The sequence below is a fragment of the Moschus berezovskii genome, chromosome 8, assembly GCF_049115385.1.
Source record: "Moschus berezovskii isolate FMDL1 chromosome 8, NW_MosBer_1.0, whole genome shotgun sequence".
In the NCBI taxonomy this organism is placed as follows: Eukaryota; Metazoa; Chordata; class Mammalia; order Artiodactyla; family Moschidae; genus Moschus; species Moschus berezovskii.
Window position 1 is genome coordinate 40,992,826 of NC_142467.1, and position 19,576 is coordinate 41,012,401.

At 40.2% G+C, this 19,576-nt stretch overlaps 1 protein-coding gene across 7 annotated transcripts in view; it reads left to right on the top strand.

Annotated features, from left to right (window-relative positions):
• Positions 1–19,576, top strand: part of EBF1 (EBF transcription factor 1) — a 419,723-nt gene that overhangs the window by 306,536 nt on the left and 93,611 nt on the right. For 4 of the 7 annotated variants that reach the window (XM_088838534.1, XM_088838535.1, XM_055429598.2 and 1 more), the window contains exon 9: positions 7,005–7,135. In XM_088838534.1, coding sequence (XP_088694660.1) covers positions 7,005–7,135 — 131 coding nt within the window. Of the gene's footprint in view, positions 1–7,001; positions 7,136–19,576 lie in introns of all 7 variants that reach the window. The other 3 variants (XM_055429599.2, XM_088838533.1, XM_055429597.2) reach the window with 1 other exon arrangement.

A 19,576-nucleotide genomic window follows, 5' to 3' on the forward strand; every position in this document is an offset into this window, starting at 1 on the left:
CCCATTTGGGTCAAACCCTCCATTTGCCTTCCTCCCTGGCTAGCAGCTCCCGGTTGTCAGGATCAAAGAATGCAGGTGCTGCTGCTGCTGAGCTGTGAGCCATCAGGAAAGTCATCATTTCACTTAAAAAAAAAAGGAAACCCAGCAAAACAATAGTCTGATTAAACAGGAAGGGCAGATAATCTGTTCACTGAGTCCAAGTGGGGGTACCTTGTGTCCCCATCTCTGGAACAGTCTTGCGCCCAAGCATAACCTCACCAAAATCAAGTAGATACAAGAGAGAAAAAGGCTGAGATTTTATGAGGTCACAAGTGTCCCACAGAAATGAGCTGAGCTCATGGGTTTCGCAACATTTTCTGCCAAGTCTCAAGAATTTGGGATAATAACATTAAAGTTAATTCTTCATTTCTGAAAAGATTGCCATTAATCTTCATTCCAGGCAAATGAGAACCTTAGGAATAAACATTCTAGTTTGTAAGTACTGATGCCAAATCCACCTCCTCAGTAAACTTAGCTATGCTAGCAAGTCACTGGGTTGAAAGTTCCTAGGAAAGTTTTATAATACATTATATGATCTGTGATGGTGAGACTATGATGTATTCTAGTAAATAACTCTGGTTAGTGGGGAACTGATGATGACAGTAACTAATATATTAGCAACTCGAATCCTATGTGCCTGGAACATAGTAAAACAGCAAAACCCAAGCAAGCACTTGCTGCATTTTGCCAGGAGTCTGTGAGGTGGTACCACTGCTGCTTAGAATGGATGACTTAGAGAGGGTAAGTGACTGCTTCAAGGTCACAATGAGTGGTAAATGTGGAATTTGAACAGCTGGAGCTCTGGCCCATTTTCAGATGCTATAATACCCTGAATGTTAAAATCAACTTAACATAATTGCATCTTTCTATCTTTACTCAGAGGCCATTAAGGGCTGGTGCCAGAATCTTCACCTGCATTGTAAGCATCGGTATCTGCTCTGTAGAAATGTTTATCAGTAGTAGAGAGTTCTAGATAACAGAATAGAATTCTGGAAAAAGAGAGCTTCCATTTTTTAATATACCATACACAAAGGAAATGGAAAATAACCTTCAGTGGAATTTTGTTTTGAGATTTAAATGAGTTTAGAACTTTTCTGGATTTGTACTTTTTACCAACTGAGTGTTGTTTGCCTGTGGTATTTAAACAGGGATGGAGAAAAGAACCAAACAACACATCTCTAATGAGGCTGCATTATAATGGGACATCAACTGTCGCAAAAGCCTCATTTTAGGGAGAAGCGATGGTAAATGCTACACCCAGGCCATCTCTTCGGCTACCCCAAACAAGAGAGGTATTGATCACAGTACAAAGAGATTTCAGAGGCAAAAGTAAGAGCAGCCCCAGGCCCCTGTTGATAGCTGCACACACCACTAATTCACCTCAATGGGCAGGCACCTCTGAGCTCAATTAACCCTTATTCCCAAGGCCACCCATAAACCCTGAGGTAAACATGGTTTTCGTGGCCCTGACTTTCTATCAATGAAATAGATCATTTCTAGTGGAGGCTGAGGGGCGATCCAGCTTATAAATTTACCTGCTAATAAAGAGCCTGATACTTCAAGTGTGGGTGAGCAGGCATTAGAATCTTGTAATACTGATTCTGTAAATCAGAAAATTTGAAACTGCTGAGGCCATCCATGATTTCTTCTGCCTTCTGTGGCTATTGAAAGGAAATATAAATACTCTGCAAGTAGAGCAGGTGAGCACAAATGTCCCCTGGTGCAATTGTCTGCACACAGAACATTAGTTGTTAAATATGTACTGGAGCCTGAATGATTTCTTTCTTTCTTTTTTTTTTCCTACTTCTTCTCATTCTTCCCTCTCTTTTCCTTCTCACCACAACCATTGCTCAGAAGCAAATTGGAAATCTGGTAATTAGGCCCTGACTCACGGTGTAGTATTAGAGTCCCGAGCCAAAGTTCAACACCCTGAAATGAAATTTAAACCAATTAATCTGTTAGATTTTTATCGCTTGTCCGTGTTTTCTCAGCAATTCCCCCAGCACGTGGCCTTTGATCAACTCTCATACAAACGCTAAAATGTGTGCCTGCTGCTAGTAAGATGGGAATGACATTAACATGGTACTCATAAAACAATCAGAGCAGAGAAGCCCTCAAACAGGCAGGGCATAGTAATATTTAATAAAAGCACACACATAATCTTCAGAATTAGCATTTTGTGCCTTGCAGTACCTTTGGGAGAAGAGCTTTTATTTGTGGAGTGATCATTATTATAACAAAGAAGAGCTACCTAATAATTTCCACTTTAACTCTGCAATGTGCCACGAGCATTTCAGAGCCATTATGCTAAACTGTGGTAGTGTAATCATGTTATTGTCATAGTTTGAAGGAAGGAAAATCTCCTTTACTTGGGTGGCTGTTGGGGGTGGGAGGAGAGGTTTGGGGAAAAAAAACCAACCCAGACTTATATTTTTAATGAGATTTAGAAGCAGGAATTGGCTTACTGTCCTTGTGGATACCCAGAGTGTGAAAATTTATTGGTGAGGAAGGAAGAGTCTTTTATTAATTAAATCAAGATTTGGTCAGTAAAAGTGGTTTTTTATTCAAATCCACCCCTCTCCTCTATTCCATAATATTTCCTTTGAGATAGAATTGTGTTGATTATTATACTCCTGGGTTGAGTTGAACTCTTTCATGAGACTTTTCACCTTCAGATTTCACTGAATACATCCACTGTGATTATTATGAACTGTCATCCTTCTGTATTTCTCTGGATATCCTGAGTGAAAGAAAAACAAGTCCATGGCTGCTGCAGATGTCCTCTGAGCTTTCTCAAAGAGAAGAAGGGGCAGGGGAAGGCTCAGGGTCTGTTAGTCAGTACATCTGGGCTTTAAAAAAATTAGTATCAGTTGGTTCTAAAGCATACAGCTTTTATCTTTCACAGAATTAAATGCTCCGCTATTACTTCTTTAAAAATTAAAACATACTACCTTAGTAGGTGCTCACTGAAAAATTCAACCCATGCAGCTATCTATAGAGTAAAATGCAATAGAGTCTGTCTTCTCTAGTCACCTTCCCTTTTCATATAGACCCACTGGGGATAGTTGGACATCCTTCCAGACTTTGTCTATCACACTTGTTCACACATAACTACACACACTCATGCCTATAGGTGTATATATATCATTTTACAGTTAACAGAATCCCACTGTTCATTAGGCTACAAATTGGTTTTTTTGTGTGTGTGTTTACTTACTAACATATTTTGACATCTTTTCATGTCAGTTTATAGAAATGTTTTCATCTGTTCTAATGACCCTTGACATATCCTATATATGGATACATCATGATTTATTTAATTGTGCTGGAGAAGACTCTTGAGAGTCCCTTGGACTGCAAGGAGATCCAACCAGTTTATTCTAAAGGAGACCAGTCCTGGGTGTTCATTGGAACGACTTATGCTAAAGCTGAAACTGCAATACTTTGGCCACCTCATGCGACGAGTTGACTCACTGGAAAGGAGTCTGATGCTGGGAGGGACTGGGGGTAGGAGGAGACGGGGACGGCGGAGAATGAGATGGCTGGATGGCATCACCGACTCGATGGACATGAGTTTGAGTGAACTCCGGGAGTTGGTGATGGACAGGGAGGCCTGGCGTGCTGTGGTTCATGGGGTCGCAGAGGGTCGGACACGACTGAGCGACTGAACTGAACTGAACTGAATTCGGGGGCACACTTAGAGTTAAGCTTTTCACAATTAATACTGCAGTGAACATTTGGGTGCCTGTAGTTTTAGGCACAATTGAAAGTATTTCTTGGCTGCTTTTAGTCTGGCAAGTTTGTGACTTGGGTAAAAATGTAAGATGGCAGCCTATGAGTTAAATTTAAATCCATAAACATTTTGTTTGGCCTACACATTAAAAAAATGAATTAGTTGCCAGCATTTAAAGACTGGGAAATTTCACCCTAAAAATCTGGGCTCCTGGTTCCTTTTGAAAGATCGGAAGACCAGCTCACCCTGGGACTGCATCTGTGTGGGGATACCAATGGCTGGATCCTCCCCAGTTCGGTATCAGCAGCCAGCCATCTCATGCTTGCTCTGAGACCCTGGGCTGCTGTGTTCATTTGTGTTTCTTGCCTTGGCTGGTGTGGATCTCTGAGTTCTTAACAGCTGCTCTTGAGCCTGATCCATTTAGCTAGTCACAGTGTCTTCTACCTTACATTGTTGACATTTTAGGGTTTTTTGCTTGGGGGACTGTCTAATGTCTTACTGAATACTTAGCATTCTTGACTCCAGGTTACTAAATGCCAGTAACAGCCCTTCCTTAGCCCTCTCTCTCAGAGGGTCAGCCCAGGATTCCTTTTACAGATTTTCCAATCTTCCCAGTAGGGGAGTAGGGAAGCTTCCCAAACAACTCCTCTTAAGACGGCTATGACATAGGTGTACAGGAGACATATATACCTCGAAAGCTTTGAGGTCTCAGCTTATAAAGAGATGCCTGATTGACTTGTTCTGAGATTATCAACTAGTCCCTCACCAGGGATAGTGGATTATTTTGAACACAAGGGTAGGATGGACCCAGGGGTGTCTCTTTCTTCCTTCAGTACTTCCTCCAAGCCTTTTTTTCCCCTCCCTAAAAACTAAGAAGATGGTATCATATATTGTTTCTTCACCAGTTTTTCTCTACTAACTTGATGCTCATTTATCTCCAACTAGTTGACCTGTAACTTTGTTTCTGAATGGTTGAAAACATTGTTAGATTCCTTAGGAAATGTTTGAACATATACGCACACCATCTATACGTATATGTACTTACATCATATAGATATATACATATATGTACTTATATCTATACATAAATATATACACATATATAATTACATGCCTTCTGTATCCTACAATAGCAAATGGAAAAAAGGAAGCTGGTGCAAGTCTAAAATCTGCAGTTCTTGGCCATATGCTATTATAACTTCATTGCCTGTAAGAGAGACTCTCAAAGATACACTGACATTCCCAGATGCCACCTTTTGTGCAATGATGAGAAAGCCTGGAGGTACCCATACTTAACTAAAAGAACATGCTTATGTGAATGAAATAAAATTTAAAAACTCAGAAGAAATCCTTAAACTAATACAGGTAATAAGCACCAAGATTATTTTTTGGTTAATGAGGGCAATCATAGTCAGCGTTTAATGATACCATTGGATTCCACACTTTGCCATCAGAGAGACTCTTTCAAGACCAGTTCAGTAAAACCAATGTTCTATTCTTCTCAGAAGTATCTAAGGATATAGTAATACCTTTTCTATTCCACTCTAGCAACTTATACTGAGTTAGGAATTAAGAATTAAGATTTTGAGACATTAACTAGAGTATGTCCAAACTGTTTATATTTTAAGAATTTTATATAGTTGTTAAATGTAGTTTATTTCTCTTATAAATTGCTTGGGATCATACATCATGTTCTGCTGTTGGTTTGGGAGTACTCAATCATGCATTTAAACATGGTTACTTTTAAAGGAAAATTTTATGAAAAAGTCTTATGCCTGTGGAACATTGATCCACAACCTTTATGAGTGTTAAAAATTGAACAAGAATTTTCAAGCCATGAATCATTTACATTTCCTTGATTAATTATTTTGTTTTTGGGAGAAAGTGGAGGAGAGAAAAGGCATCTGGACTGCCCAGTGTTAGTTGTAAATGCACTGCTATGAGTTCAGCCAACATGAAATGTTTAGTTTGGATATTTCCAAATTTCTCTGTGCAATTTTTATAAGATTAATTTGACTCAAAATCAAACCCGTTCTACTTGTTTGTATGGTGGCACGTGAGCCATGGTCCCTTAGGGCTGTGCTTCATATTTTCTTTTCTTCTTGCAAAAGTTGAAGCATGACATTTTGCCAAATTTGACAAAGTCCAGTAATTTTTTGCCAGTTTTTTTCCCGTTAAAATTAACTGGTGCTCTCATTGGTTTCAATACTTAGAAAGTCAATCTGGAGTACTTAATACACTTTTTATTAAATAAGAGGGTCTTATTTTCTCTCCTTACACAGTATCTCCTTTGCTTTAGAATTTTGCTTGGTTCTTGCTCATAAAAGTGATCATGAAATAGCAGCATGGCATTGTAGAGCTAACAATTCTCAGTGGCATGAAAGTACTCCCTGAGAGATTTCTTTTATGCCCAGTAATTCTGTTGAAAGCATGCCATGCTCATTGGGCAAACCACCTCCAGTCTGGAATCACAGTATTTGCAAATTATTTCCCATCTCCAAGGGCCATTTATAATGGAAAGAATGGAGATAGGAAGTTTTGAAAAGCCAGTTCTTGGGTTTTATGCCTGGGAATGACAACCAAGCAAAGGTCATGGGACTTTCTGTGGTTCAGCCCTGACTCAACCATTTGGTTACATAATTCACCCTGAATGACCTGCATACTTTACATCTATAAAATGGGATCCATGACATTTATTGCAAAAGATGTAATGGTTTTTATTCAGGAATATTGTTCCATTAGTGGTACAGACAGAAGGCATGGAACAAGAATGGTGTTCTGTTCCAGCCTCCTCTCTTTCTTCCCTTACCATTTGACATGAATGTTTATCTAAAAATCTATGATTTTTCTTTTCAGGAGATATATTTAATTATTAAGCAATTCTATAAGGTTTCTAGTATATTCCAAAATGTCACCCATGAAAAAAAATCTTTAGCATTTCATAAAAAATATTTGCTTCTATGTTTTATTTCATAAGATTTCACATTTGAAAAAGATTTGGGTAAAAATATCTGTATCTTAATAGAAACAAAGAAAAGAAATGCTTTTAAAAACTGAAATTGCACCATGAAGTTTCAGGTCCTAATGTGACTAGGAAATGGCTGAGATCTTGAGGGACTTTCTGTTCATGAAAAGATAAAAGATTTTTTTTTTCTTTTTCTCAAGTCTCCCATCATTAAAGTTTGGTTCTAACAGCAGACTCCTTCTCTTTTTCATGTGTGTTGAAAAGCAGCTACTCCCTGTATCAAAGCCATCAGCCCGAGTGAAGGATGGACGACAGGAGGTGCGACTGTGATCATCATAGGGGACAATTTCTTTGATGGGTTACAGGTCATATTCGGTACCATGCTGGTCTGGAGTGAGGTAGGTGTTGTCTGAGCATTAATATCTAATAGCTTGGTCTAGTTGAGGATACTGTCTACACTTGAATTTCTAATAGAGTGTATAGAATTTTGTGGTGCCAGTCTGGGTGGGCCAGCTCCAGTCTGCAGACCTCTGGAAACTAGGAAAGATGGGTTGGGTTTACCAGGAGACATCACTTTCTGTTGGAATGCCTTCCACCCACTGGCCCATCAGCCCCAGGAGAGTTTCGTCATTTGTCCTCATGGGCAGGCCGTGGTGCAGAGGTCCTATTGTGTATTGGGATTTGGAAAGGAGGTACACATTCACAAATATAGATAGAGGCAAAGCCCTGTAACAAGGTAGTAATTTGTGAACACTTGCAGATGGAGTCTACAAATATACATCCATCTTTAATGATCACCATTCATGGGACAGTAATAATCTAGGTGTAGGTGGTTCTTGACTTACTCAATGACTCTTCATCAAAGAGTGAGTGGTTTGCCAGGGGAACCTAGACTAACTCAGGGCTCTTTCCTGCCCTAGGAATTTATAACCTCCCAAGCATCTCAATATGGATCTTCAACCATATGAAAATAACTATGCTCTAATTTTGCAGTGCTTTCCAAGCATTGTGATCATTATTTTAATTTGCCAGTTGACTTGCCTGGCAGTAATCAATGTTATCTCAAATTACAAAACATGAGTATCACCATTCTGTGGAAGGCATGGCAAACTTGCCTTTGCTTCCTAAATACTGAAACTTGATTTCTTAGCCAGCATGCCCAGAGCCTGTTTTCTTTTATCTCTCCAAAGTTTAGAATAAAAATAGTTCTAGGGCTGCAAGAGACCATTGAGCTCATTTAATATCTTACACACTTTACAAGTGGTCAAAGGATGACTAAACCTTGTTGAGACTTACTATACACTAGGCACTGTGCTGAGCCCTTGACATAGATCATCTTAATCTTCCCTTTACACCACAAAGTAAATACTGTTTAGTATGTATCTTTTCTTGATAAGGATACTGAGGCTTAGACTATATATATATATATAATATATATATATATATATATAGTGAGAGAGAGAGAGAAAGTCTAAGCATGTATGTATATGCTTCCCTGGTGGCTCAGTGTAAAGAATCTGCCTCCCAATGGAGAAAACTTGCGAGAGATGTGAGTTTGATCCCTGGGTTGGTCAGGAAGATTCCCCTAGAGGAGGAAATGGCAACACATTCCAGTATATTCTTGCCTGGGAAATCCCATGGACAGAGGAGCCTGGCAAGTTACAGTCCATGGGATCGTAAAAGAGTTGGACACAACTTAGTGACTAAACAGCAACATATATGTACACACACACACACATATTATACATATACAATATATATAATACATATATAATATGTAATAATATAATTATATTTTATATAATATGATAATTATATATATTTAACTGCATAACCCAAAAACAGCCATCCAGAGCCCATGGAGTGTTAGTGATAGGTATGTAGCCATACAAAGGACTCAGTAGCAGAACTGGAGCTGTAACTCGGGTTTTCTGTCTCCATTCCTGGTTGTTTTCCCGTGACACCATTGTTTAGCTCATCCAGATATTTGTATTGTGTTTTCTCTTTAGAGGGGCCCCAGAGATAAGGAAAAAGTTAAGACTGTGCTGGCTGAGTACATTTATCTCTCCAAAGCAGAGCCTGCCCTTCTTTTAAGCCTTCTGTGTACATATCTCACTGCCAAGAACCCACTCTGGCAAGCCCCTTGCCAGCCTATGCTGCCACTGCATTTGTATTTCCCACATGGGTGACAGGCAGCAAGTGCTTGCTCAGAGAATTAAGGCTCCCATAGAGTTGAACTTGCCGGTCCACCAAACTGATTGTTGTCCAAGTTGGAACATGCCACACGTGAAGGTGAACTGCACTCCCCTGGCTGCTGCACCCCTTTTTTGTTGTAAACACTGGGTTGTAAAATTAGAAGCTCCATGGACTTGGTGTATGTCGCTTGCAAGTTGGTGTCTTCATTGCTGCTGGAGGCAGGGGTGCTCACGGGGACAGCCTTTCCCGGGTCCCGTAGGCTGTGTCTTCATCCCTTCCTATCTCTCATTCTGTTGCTTGTCCTGGACCTTGTGAGAGGGGAAGAGTAGATAGAACATGAACTTTTAAAATCCAGATCATAGTAGCCACAGTGAAGCTTGAGAGGTGGGGGGTTCAAATCAGTAGTATTTTTGGCCCTGAGAGTAAGTGAGGTTAGTGTGATGCTTTCTTTACAAGCTTGTGCCTGTCTGAGGCCGGGTGGACCGTATTGGATGTGGTGTGCATCAGGAAATTATTCATTTGTTCCTCCACCTTGTCCAGGTCCCCCAGTTTCCTCTTGGTTCCCCTACTTTCTTTTCCTCTTTTGGGAACAGAAAAGGGAGGTTAAATTCTAACTTAGGTTTATCTAAATTGCTTTAAAAGAAAGAAAGTGGAAGTTGCTCAGTTGTGTCTGACTCTTTGTGATCCCATGGACTATGCAATCCATGGAATTCTCTAGACCAGAATACTGGAGTGGGTAGCCTTTCCCTTCTCCAGGGGATCTTCCTGACCCAGGTCTCCCGCATTGCGGGTGGATTCTTTTTCAGCTGAGCCACAAGGGAAGCCCAAAATTGCTTTAAAGAATCTGTTTCCATAAACAGATCAATGCACATCATGAAAAGGAACATCCATTGAGGCAATACCTTTGTCCCCTCCTCCCTCCTCCATCCCTGCCTTGCTTATACCGGAAGCCCTTTACAGTGGATCTGGGGGTCCAGTTGGGAGGTGAGGGTGGGGGTTACATTCACTTTCTTTGCCCACATCCTTCTCCCAAGCTGCTCTTATTTGTGGCTCTGTCATAAATCAGCTATGACCCTTTCCTGGTGAAAGCCCACTATGTAGTGTCCCGAAATCTTTTAGCAGATGTGCTGTGCTCAGTCCATCCAACTCTTCACATCACCAGTCTTCTCTGTCCATGGAATTCTCCAGACAAGAATACTGGAGTGGATTGCCATTTCCTTCTCCAGGGGATCTTCCCAACCCAAGGATCAGACCTGCATCTCTTGTACCTCCTGGATTGCAGGCTGATTCTTTACCACTGTGCCACCTGGGAAGCCAGGTTTTAGCAGATGAATTGCCTACAGCATGAGCAGTTGAGTGTCTGGATGGAGGACTTTAATTTGGGCTGTTATCATCGTGATGGTCCTGACATTTAGAAAAATGAGTCTTGGAGAGGTGAACTTTTTATAAATATGCTAAACTATTTACAAATGGAAATTTTCATACAGGCTATTTGACAGATATAATGGTCTCCCTTTTTTAGTGCAGGGAGAGAATCTGGTACTGTTCCAAGTCCCCCAATCTACCGTATACTGATGAGAAATTGAGAAATGGTTCACATGTACTGATGACTTTCATGTATAAGCACTTCATGAATATTATCTTATTCAGTCCTTTTTTATAGCCTTATGTTAGATACATTTAAGTAAACTGAGTGTCAGAGCAGTTCAGAAACTTATCCACCATCACACAGACAGATAGTGCTAGAGATGGGATTTGAACCACAATGCGTGTTTCTACGAAGGAAATATAAGCCCAAGTTAATGAGGGAGCAAGTGGGTGGAATTTTGAGAGCAAAGGACAGAAAGAAGAGAAGAAAGACATGCACAGTAATCCAAGTGGTACAGTAGTAGCAGTACAGTAGTAGTAACTGTGGCTCTTTTTCAATCAGTATTAAAGTATGTGCCTTTTATTTTGGTAGGGGCAAAAAACTGGGGCCATGTCTCCAGGCTTCTACTGAGTAGAATCAAAACTTGATAACTGTGAATATTAAGAGAAGATATCTATGAAAGTAGAGTAGGACTAGTATTAGCTAACATTCATTGAGCACTTAGTTCCTGCCGGGTACTATGCAAGTGTTTGCTAAGGCTCTTTGTGAACATGGTGACAGCTCACGTGTATAGCATGTTCTCATTTTATTGATGGGGAAATTGAACTTGGGGAAGTTAAATAAGCTGTCCAGTTATCAAGTGCTGGAGATGGGATGTGAATCCATACAGTCCAACTCCTGAGCTCACTTTAACTGTCCACGATTTGTTCAGTCGCTAAGTTGTGTCTGACTCTGCGACCACATGAACTACAGCACACCAGGCTTCCCTGTCCTTCACTATATCCCAGAGTTTGCTCAAACTCATGTCCATTGAGTCAGTGATGCCATTCAACCATCCCGTCCTCTGTTGCCTCCTTCTCTTGCCCTCAATTTTCCCAGAATCAGGATCTTTTCCAGTGAGTTGGTCCTTCGCATCAAGTGGCCTAAGTGTGGGTGCTTCAGCATCAGTCCTTCCAATGAATATTCAGGGTTGATTTCCTTTAGAATTGACTGGTTTGATTTCCTTGATGTCCAAGGGACTGTCAAGAGTCTTCTCCAGCACCACAGTTCAAAAGCATCAATTCTTCAAGGATACTCAGCCTTCCTTATGGTCCAACTCTATGATTTAGCTTATGCCAAAATGTTTACCCTAGGGTTTTTTTTTTTTTTTTTTTTACCATATCAGTCCATTTACCATATCAGTGGACTTGCCATTGATGCCTCATACTGGACAGCATCTTAACAGTCACTATCACCTCCCAAGGTCAGCTAGACTTGTCTTGTAGAGGATCAGAAGTAAGAGCAATCCTTCCGTTTTCTAGTTGTATAAATTTGTGAGTGGAGCCATTGACACATAGGAAGAGTTTACCTTTAGAAGAGTGTGTGCTTTGTGTTAGAGGTGGAAGACAACCTCTTGCTTATTCCATATAAGTGACTAAGTTACTTATATATTTAAGATAGTTAACCTGTCTGGGCCTTTTCTCTAGGACCCCGATCTATCCAAAGTCTTTGTCCCTGGTCACATTGTGTCTTGAGGTTATGCCACCTCTGAAATCTAGTACTTTTAAGTAGACTTTTCTCTCTCCTCCATTTCCTTACTCTGTAGCCCACAGCACTCAGGAAGCAGGCTGGTGGGCCAGGACAAGGAGATAACATTTTAGATTAGCAGCTGATGCTATAATTTGAAGACTATTTTTAGCTAAAGAATTTTAAAAAGAGCCAGAGAAAATAGGGTTGGCTTAATTTACCCTCATCTGTGCCCATTCCCTACCAGCCCAATCTTTTGCAAATGAGTAGTTCAGTTTAGCTCACTGATTGCCCCCTGAGGGTTGGAAGAAAGGTGGCAGCCTACTGCTCCTAACTCAGGGCTGCCTTCTGCGAACTCCCAAGTTTGGAGTGAACTGCATGGTGTTCTTGAGAATGTGGTATGCCATCTTTGTTACTCTTCCTTATTGCTTCTGGCCCTTTCTCTTTTCTCTCTTTTCACAAAGCAAATTATTTTACTGATACTTTGGTACTCCTTAACACGTTTTACCCCAGAAGACTTAAAAAAAAATCTTTGTAGTATTTTATATATAAAACCAGAAAAGCCAACAAGGTTGATATGTGCTGAGATGGGTTCAGTTTTTTCTTGAATACAGATGTATTTTATTGTTTTGCTTTTCTATCACTGTGTGATTAGGAGGAGGGAGGGGCTCCTGCTACTGGTTTGCAGAGCTAATTGTTCACTTTTTAATATCTTTCTAACTTCTAAACAACAGGTGGTTGGCTTGCCTGCTGGTATCTAACACTGGAATACGTACTGTGGATGATTAATGTTAGGCTTTGTGGGATCTGGTGTTTTATTTAGAAAGACAGCTTGCTCTCATGCAGCAACTTAGAGAGTTCCAAATTTATGTAATGCAGAGTTAAATTTGTGGTTTAAAATTCTGAACAAGGTTCTAGAAGACAGAGAGAATAGTATAGTTATTCTACTTGAATAACGAATCAGGTTTCTAGTCTGTCCAGGTGGTCTCCGTGGTGGACTCTGAGGTCTCAGAGTCCTTTTAATTAGTCATTGACAAATCTGAGAGAATTTATACAGCTTAAGGTAGTTATTTGGTGTTCAGTCGCAAAGTTGTGTCCAACTCTTTGTGACCCCATGGACTTGGAATTCTCCAGGATATTCTCCCAGCCATAATACTGGAGTGCATAGCCTTTCCCTTCTCCTGGGGATCTTCACAACCTAGGGATCGAACGCAGGGGTCCTGCATTACAGGCGGATTCTTTACCAGTTGAGCCACAAGGGAAGCCCAAGAATACTGGAGTGGGTATCCTATCTCTTCTCTAGTGGATCTTCCCGAGCCAGGAATCAAACTGGGGTCTCCTGCACTGCAGGAGGATTCCTTACCAACTGAGCTATCAGGGAAGCCCAAATTTGAGAAATGTGGAGTCAGACAAATTCAGCTGATCTTGTTTTAGAGCTTTTGAGGTACTTACATGCATTTGACTATCTAAAACATAGTATGCTGCATGTCCCAAACTTTGTGACCAAGTTCAGTTCAGTTGCTCAGTTGTGTCTGACTCTTTGCGACCCCATGGACCACAGCATGCCAGGCCTCCCTGTCCATCACCAACTCCCAGAGTTTACGCAAACTCATGTCCATTGATAGTGATGCCATCCAACCATCTCATCCTCTGTCGTCCCCTTCTCCTCCTGCCTTCAATCTTGCCCAGCATCAGGGTCTTTTCCAATGAGTCAGCTCTTTGCATCAGATGGCCAAAGTATTGGAGTTTCAGCTTCAACATCAGCCCTTCTAATGAACATGCAGGACTGATCTTCTTTAGGATGAACTGGTTGGATCTCCTTGCAGTCCAAAGGACTGTCAAGAGTCTTCTGCAACACCACAGTTCAAAAGCATCAATTCTTCGGCACTCAACTTTCTTTATAGTCCAACTCTCACATCCATACATGACCACTGGAAAAGCCATAGCCTTGACTAGACAGACCTTGGTTGGCAAAGTAAAGTCTCTGCCTTTTATTATGCTTTCTAGGTTGGTCATAACTTTCCTTCCAAGGAATAAGCATCTTTTAATTTTATAGCTGCAATCACCATCTGCAGTGATTTCGGAGCCCCCCAAAATAAAGTCAGCCACTGACTTTCAGTCCCCATCTATTTTCAATGAAGTGATGGGACCGGATGCCATGATCTTAGTTTTATGAATGTTGAACTTTAAGCCAACTTTTTCACTCTCCTCTTTCACTTTCATCAAGAGGCTCTTTAGTTCTTCTTCACTTTCTGCCATAAGGGTGGTGTCATCTGCATATCTGAGGTTATTGATATTTCTCCTGGAAATCTTGATTCCAGCCTGTGCTTCTTCCAGCCCAGGGTTTCTCATGATGTCCTCTGCATATAAGTCAAATAAGCAGGGTGACAATATACAGCCTTGACGTACTCCTTTTCCTATTTGGAACAAGTCTGTTTTTCTGTGCCCAGTTCTAACTGTTGCTTCCTGACCTGCATACAGGTTTCTCAAGAGGCAGGTCAGGTGGTCTGGTATTCCCATCTCTTTCAGAATTTTTCACAGTTTATTGTGATCCATACAGTCAAAAGCTTTGGCATAGTCAATAAAGCAGAAATAGATGTTTTTCTGGAACTCTCTTGCTTTTTCGATGATCCAGCGGATGTTGGCTATTTGATCTCTGGCTCCTCTGCCTTTTCTAAAACCAGCTTGAACATCTGGAAGTTCAGGGTTCACGTATTGCTGAAGCCTGGCTTGGAGAATTTTGAGCATTACTTTACTAGCATGTGCGATGAGTGCAATTGTGCAGTAGTTTGAGCATTCTTTGGCGTTGCCTTTCTTTGGGATTGGAATGAAAACTGACCTTTTCCAGTCCTGTGGCCACTGCTGAGTTTTCCAAATTTGCTGGCATATTGAGTGCAGCACTTTCACAGCATCATCTTTCAGGATTTGAAATAGCTCAACTGGAATTCTATCACCTCCACTAGCTTTGTTCGTAGTGTTGCTTCCTAAGGCTCACTTGACTTCACATTCCAGGATGTTTGCATCTAGGTAAGTGATCACACCATCATGATTATCTGGGTTGTGAAGATCTTTTTTGTACAGTTCTTCTGTGTATTCTTGCCATCTCTTCTTAATATCTTCTGCTTCTGTTAGGTCCATACCATTTCTGTCCTTTATCGAGCCCATCTTTGCATGAAATGTTCCCTTGGTATCTCTAATTTTCTTGAAGAGATCTCTAGTCTTTCCCATTCTGTTGTTTTCGTCTATTTCTTTGCATTGACCACTGAGGAAGGCTTTCTTATCTCTCCTTGCTATTCTTTGAAACTCTGCATTCAGATGCTTATATCTTTCCTGTTCTCTTTTGCTTTTCGCTTCTCTTCTTTTCACAGCTATTTGTAAGGCCTCCTCAGACAGCCATTTTGCTTTTTTGCATTTCTTTTCCATGGGGATGGTCTTGGTCCCTGTCTCCTGTACAATGTCATGAACCTCCATTCATAGTTCATCAGGTACTCTATCAGATCTAGTCCCTTAAATCTATTTCTCACTTCCACTGTATAATCATAAGGAATTTGATTTAGGTCATACCTGAATGATCTAGTGGTTTTCCCTATTTTCTTCAATATAAGTCTGAATTTGGCAATAAGGATCTGAGCCACAGTCAGCTCCCAGTCTTGCTTTTTCTGACTGTACAGAATTTCTCCATCTTTGGCTGCAAAGAATATAATCAGTCTGATTTCGGTGTTGGCCATCTGGCAATATCCATGTGTAGAGTCTTCTCTTGTGTTGTTGGAAGAGGGTGTTTGCTATGACCAGTGCATTCTCTTGGCAAAACTCTATTAGCTTTTGCCCTGCTTCATTCTGTACTCCAAGGCCAAATTTGCCTGTTACTCCAGGTGTTTCTTGTGACCACAGAACCCTCCCCTCCCCCGGAATCACCTAATAGGAACATATGTTAACAATGGCTGAAGTCCGTGTGGATTTCATGTTAATGAAGTAAAGTCATGTAACCCAGTTGAAGTGATTGGGCTGGAGCACATATAAGAAAATCTGAAATATTTGCAGAGTATTATTCAGATTAGACTAACAATGTTTGGAGCCATTCTTGTTTAATGTTGCAAGGCTCTGAACAGAAATTCACTCATATTTTGCAGCTGGTTTTAGTCCATGTACACTTGGCATTAGATGCCATGTGATTTTGTAGGACAGCTATATTTAAAGATTGCCAGGACCGTTTATCTCAGATGGGAGAAGTCAGAGTTACATCACTGTATGAACTGATTAGCCTCATCCAAGGGCCGTACATTTTCTTTTTCATCCAGATAGATATCTTCTTCAACTGCATTCCCAGAGACAGGGAAAAGGCAAAAGAAGCCACTACAGGAGGGACCTCTGGATGATTGTAGTTATGTAAATGGAAGCTTGTGGGGCTGAGAAGAAATTTTGCTGCTTGAATGCAAAAGTTTGAAAATAAGATTTTAAATACAGTTTTTATTTTCTGTCTTCCTTTCTTTCCATATCTGCTCTCTTTTAATTTAAATTATTTTCATTATTTATTTTTTAATTGGAGTATAATTGCTTTGCAATGTTGTGTTAGTTTCTGCTGTACAACAGCGTGAATCAGCTATAAGTATACATACATCGTCTCCCTGTTGAGCCTCCCTCCCATTCCGCCTCTCTAAGTCATCACAGAGCACCCAGCTGAGCTTCCTGTGCTACACAGAAGCTTCCCACTAGCTATGTGTTTTACATATAGCAGTGTGTATATCTACTTTCCATTCTCATTTGTGCACATAGGTCAGAGGGAGGGTTGTAAATAAAAATAAATGGTATTTTCTCTTCTTTGACATCAAAGAATGAATGACTACAACTCATACTTGTTCCCGCTATAAGTTCAACTCATACTTGTTCCCACTATAAGTTCCCACTATTATCTGGTCTTGATTTTTACTGAACCACATGCAGAGTCACAAAATTTTGAGGACTTTGAGGAGTCTTCCAGTTGTTAGATGCAGCTCTTATTTTGAAAGTGAGGCAAAAGAGGTTCTGGAGCTTGCTGGTGCAGTGACTTGCCCTGGGAATACTTTAGCTACTTGGTGGCAGGGCTTTAGCCCAGTTCTCCAGACTCCAACCACACTCCCCATTCAATTTTCTTTTCTACCAAGGTTTCTCATGACATTTCCCTAGTTTTTTTTTTTTTTTAGTATGTGTGCATGTGCTAAGTTGCTTCAGTCACATCTGACTCTTGGCGACCCAGTGGACTGTAGCTCATCAGGCTCTTCTGTCCATGGGATTCTCCAGGCAAGAGTACTGGAGTGGGTTGTCATGCCCTTCTCCAGGGTCTCTTCTGAACCCAGCAACTGAACCTGTGTCTCTTGCGTCTCCTGCATTGGCCGGCGGGTTCTTTACCACTTGCGCCACCAGACTTCCTTGTATTTACCAAACCATCCCAAGTTTTATACATGATGACATCACCATTCCAATGACTATTATGTGTAACACATTTATATGAGATACAATTCCACTAAAATCAAAAAGAAAAGAAAGGTGGAAAAAGACATTGTCTCAAATATCATCTCTTTCAAAAATTTATAATATAAATAGGGTACAGTGTAAACAGCTGTGTCATTTATTTTAAAAATATTGAAGCTTGTAGGTATAAGTTTAATTCAAAGTTTATTAAATGCACAGGCTTTAAATAAAATAGGCACAGGCCTACATTTTCCTAAATATATAAGCTGCCAACTCTATATTCCACATATACTTATTGATCATCTATTAGGAGGCAGATGTTTAATGCCAAGTTTTACACTTCATTCATTAAGAATAAAAAGAGCAGTGTGAATCACTTATATCAAACTTTGAGTATGACTCTGATGAATACCTTTCAAGTTCAACTTATCTTATAGGAAATGATTTCTAAATGAGTCAGCATATTTAAAAGCAATGTAAAAATAGTTTAATGGTATTTTTAATATAGTCACATAGTTACAAACATGCTCAACTTATTCTTTAAAATGTTCTAGTCTGTATGGTTATTTTTAATGACTAAGGCATTTTAAATCTATCATCTATGTTGATAATTATGAGATAGTTAAAAACACGTTTAGGTTGACATTTTCGGTTATTTGTTTACAGTGCATTAAAAATGTACACATATGTAACTTAAAAATGGAAAAACCCAAAGTGTGATGCATTTCTAATTTTAACAAGAATCAAGGACAGAGTTCACGCCTGGCTGTAGTCTTGTGACTTAAGTGAAGGAAATCAATATTTATATAGCGCTGTGCTCATTTCATCCACGTGCTCAGTGCTTACTGCTGGAATGGCTCCCTGATGATCTGAGCTGGAATCTTCCTCCTGATGCAGCCTTACTGGTTTCCTATTTCCTAAATCCAAGATGCCGTCGTTTGGGATTCAAGCACAGCCGTGTAACGCTTTGGCCTTTCTTCTCTGCATCCTAACCCACCATTCATCTTAACTTCTGCTCCAATCACAATGAGTGATTTTATGCCTGCATTAATTTCCCTCCTCTGTGCTCTTGTTTATCCCTTTCCTCCTTCCACAATGCCTTTCCCTCTTTTCTGTGCCCAGATACTTCTGCCCTTTAAGATCCCCCAAAACCATTTTTTTTTTTTTTTGGTCCGTGAAATCTTCCCTCACAACTCTAGATATAAAATATTTTCTCTTCTTTCTAAATTCCTAATGTACTTATCTATACCATCTTATGTTCCTTATCACTTCCTGCCTTAATTATTCTGACTTAAGAGGCTGCTCTCTGCCTTGAAGGCAGGATCTATGCTGAATTCAGCTTAGTGTCCCCTACAGTGTCTAGCACAGAGTCTTGCATGTTAGAGGCATTAATTTATACCAAATAGTGTTAAATGACACTACTTCTACTTTCTTTTGGTCATTCATTCATTCAAGCAGACAAGTGCTGTTTTTTAGCAACTGTTATATTCAATGCTGCATCATAGTGTCAGTACCAGATAGATTACAGTTTAGATTTTGTTAATACAGGCATAATTAGGTAGTTTATATTTAGGTATATTTATTGTGCAATAAGGATGCACATAAATACCTTAGTGTAAATCTGTTGGTTATGGTGAGGATTAAGTAGTAATAAAACTAACACTTTTTAAGTGATGGATAATGTGAGGCCTTCACCTAAACTCTTTATAGGTGTTAAGTCAATTAACCCTGTAATAAATGTAGGAGACTTGCAGGAGATGCCAGTTCGATCCCTAGGTTGGGAAGATCCCCTGGGGAAGAAAATGGCAACCCACTTCAGTATCCTTGCCTGGGAAATCCATGGACAGGGGAAACTGGTGGGCTACAGTCCCTGGGGCCACAAAAGAGACATGACTAAGTGATTAAACAACAGCAACACTAGATAGCTAGCCCCTCCCCCTTCCCAGACAATGACACTGAATCCAGAGAGGTTGAATGACTTTCAGAAGATCTCACAGATGGTAATTTGCAAAACCTGGTCTTGAACCAAAATCCATTTGACTCTAGAGTTATCTTTTAACCATATAAAAAGAATGTAGTGTAACCCCGTTGACCCAGAGAA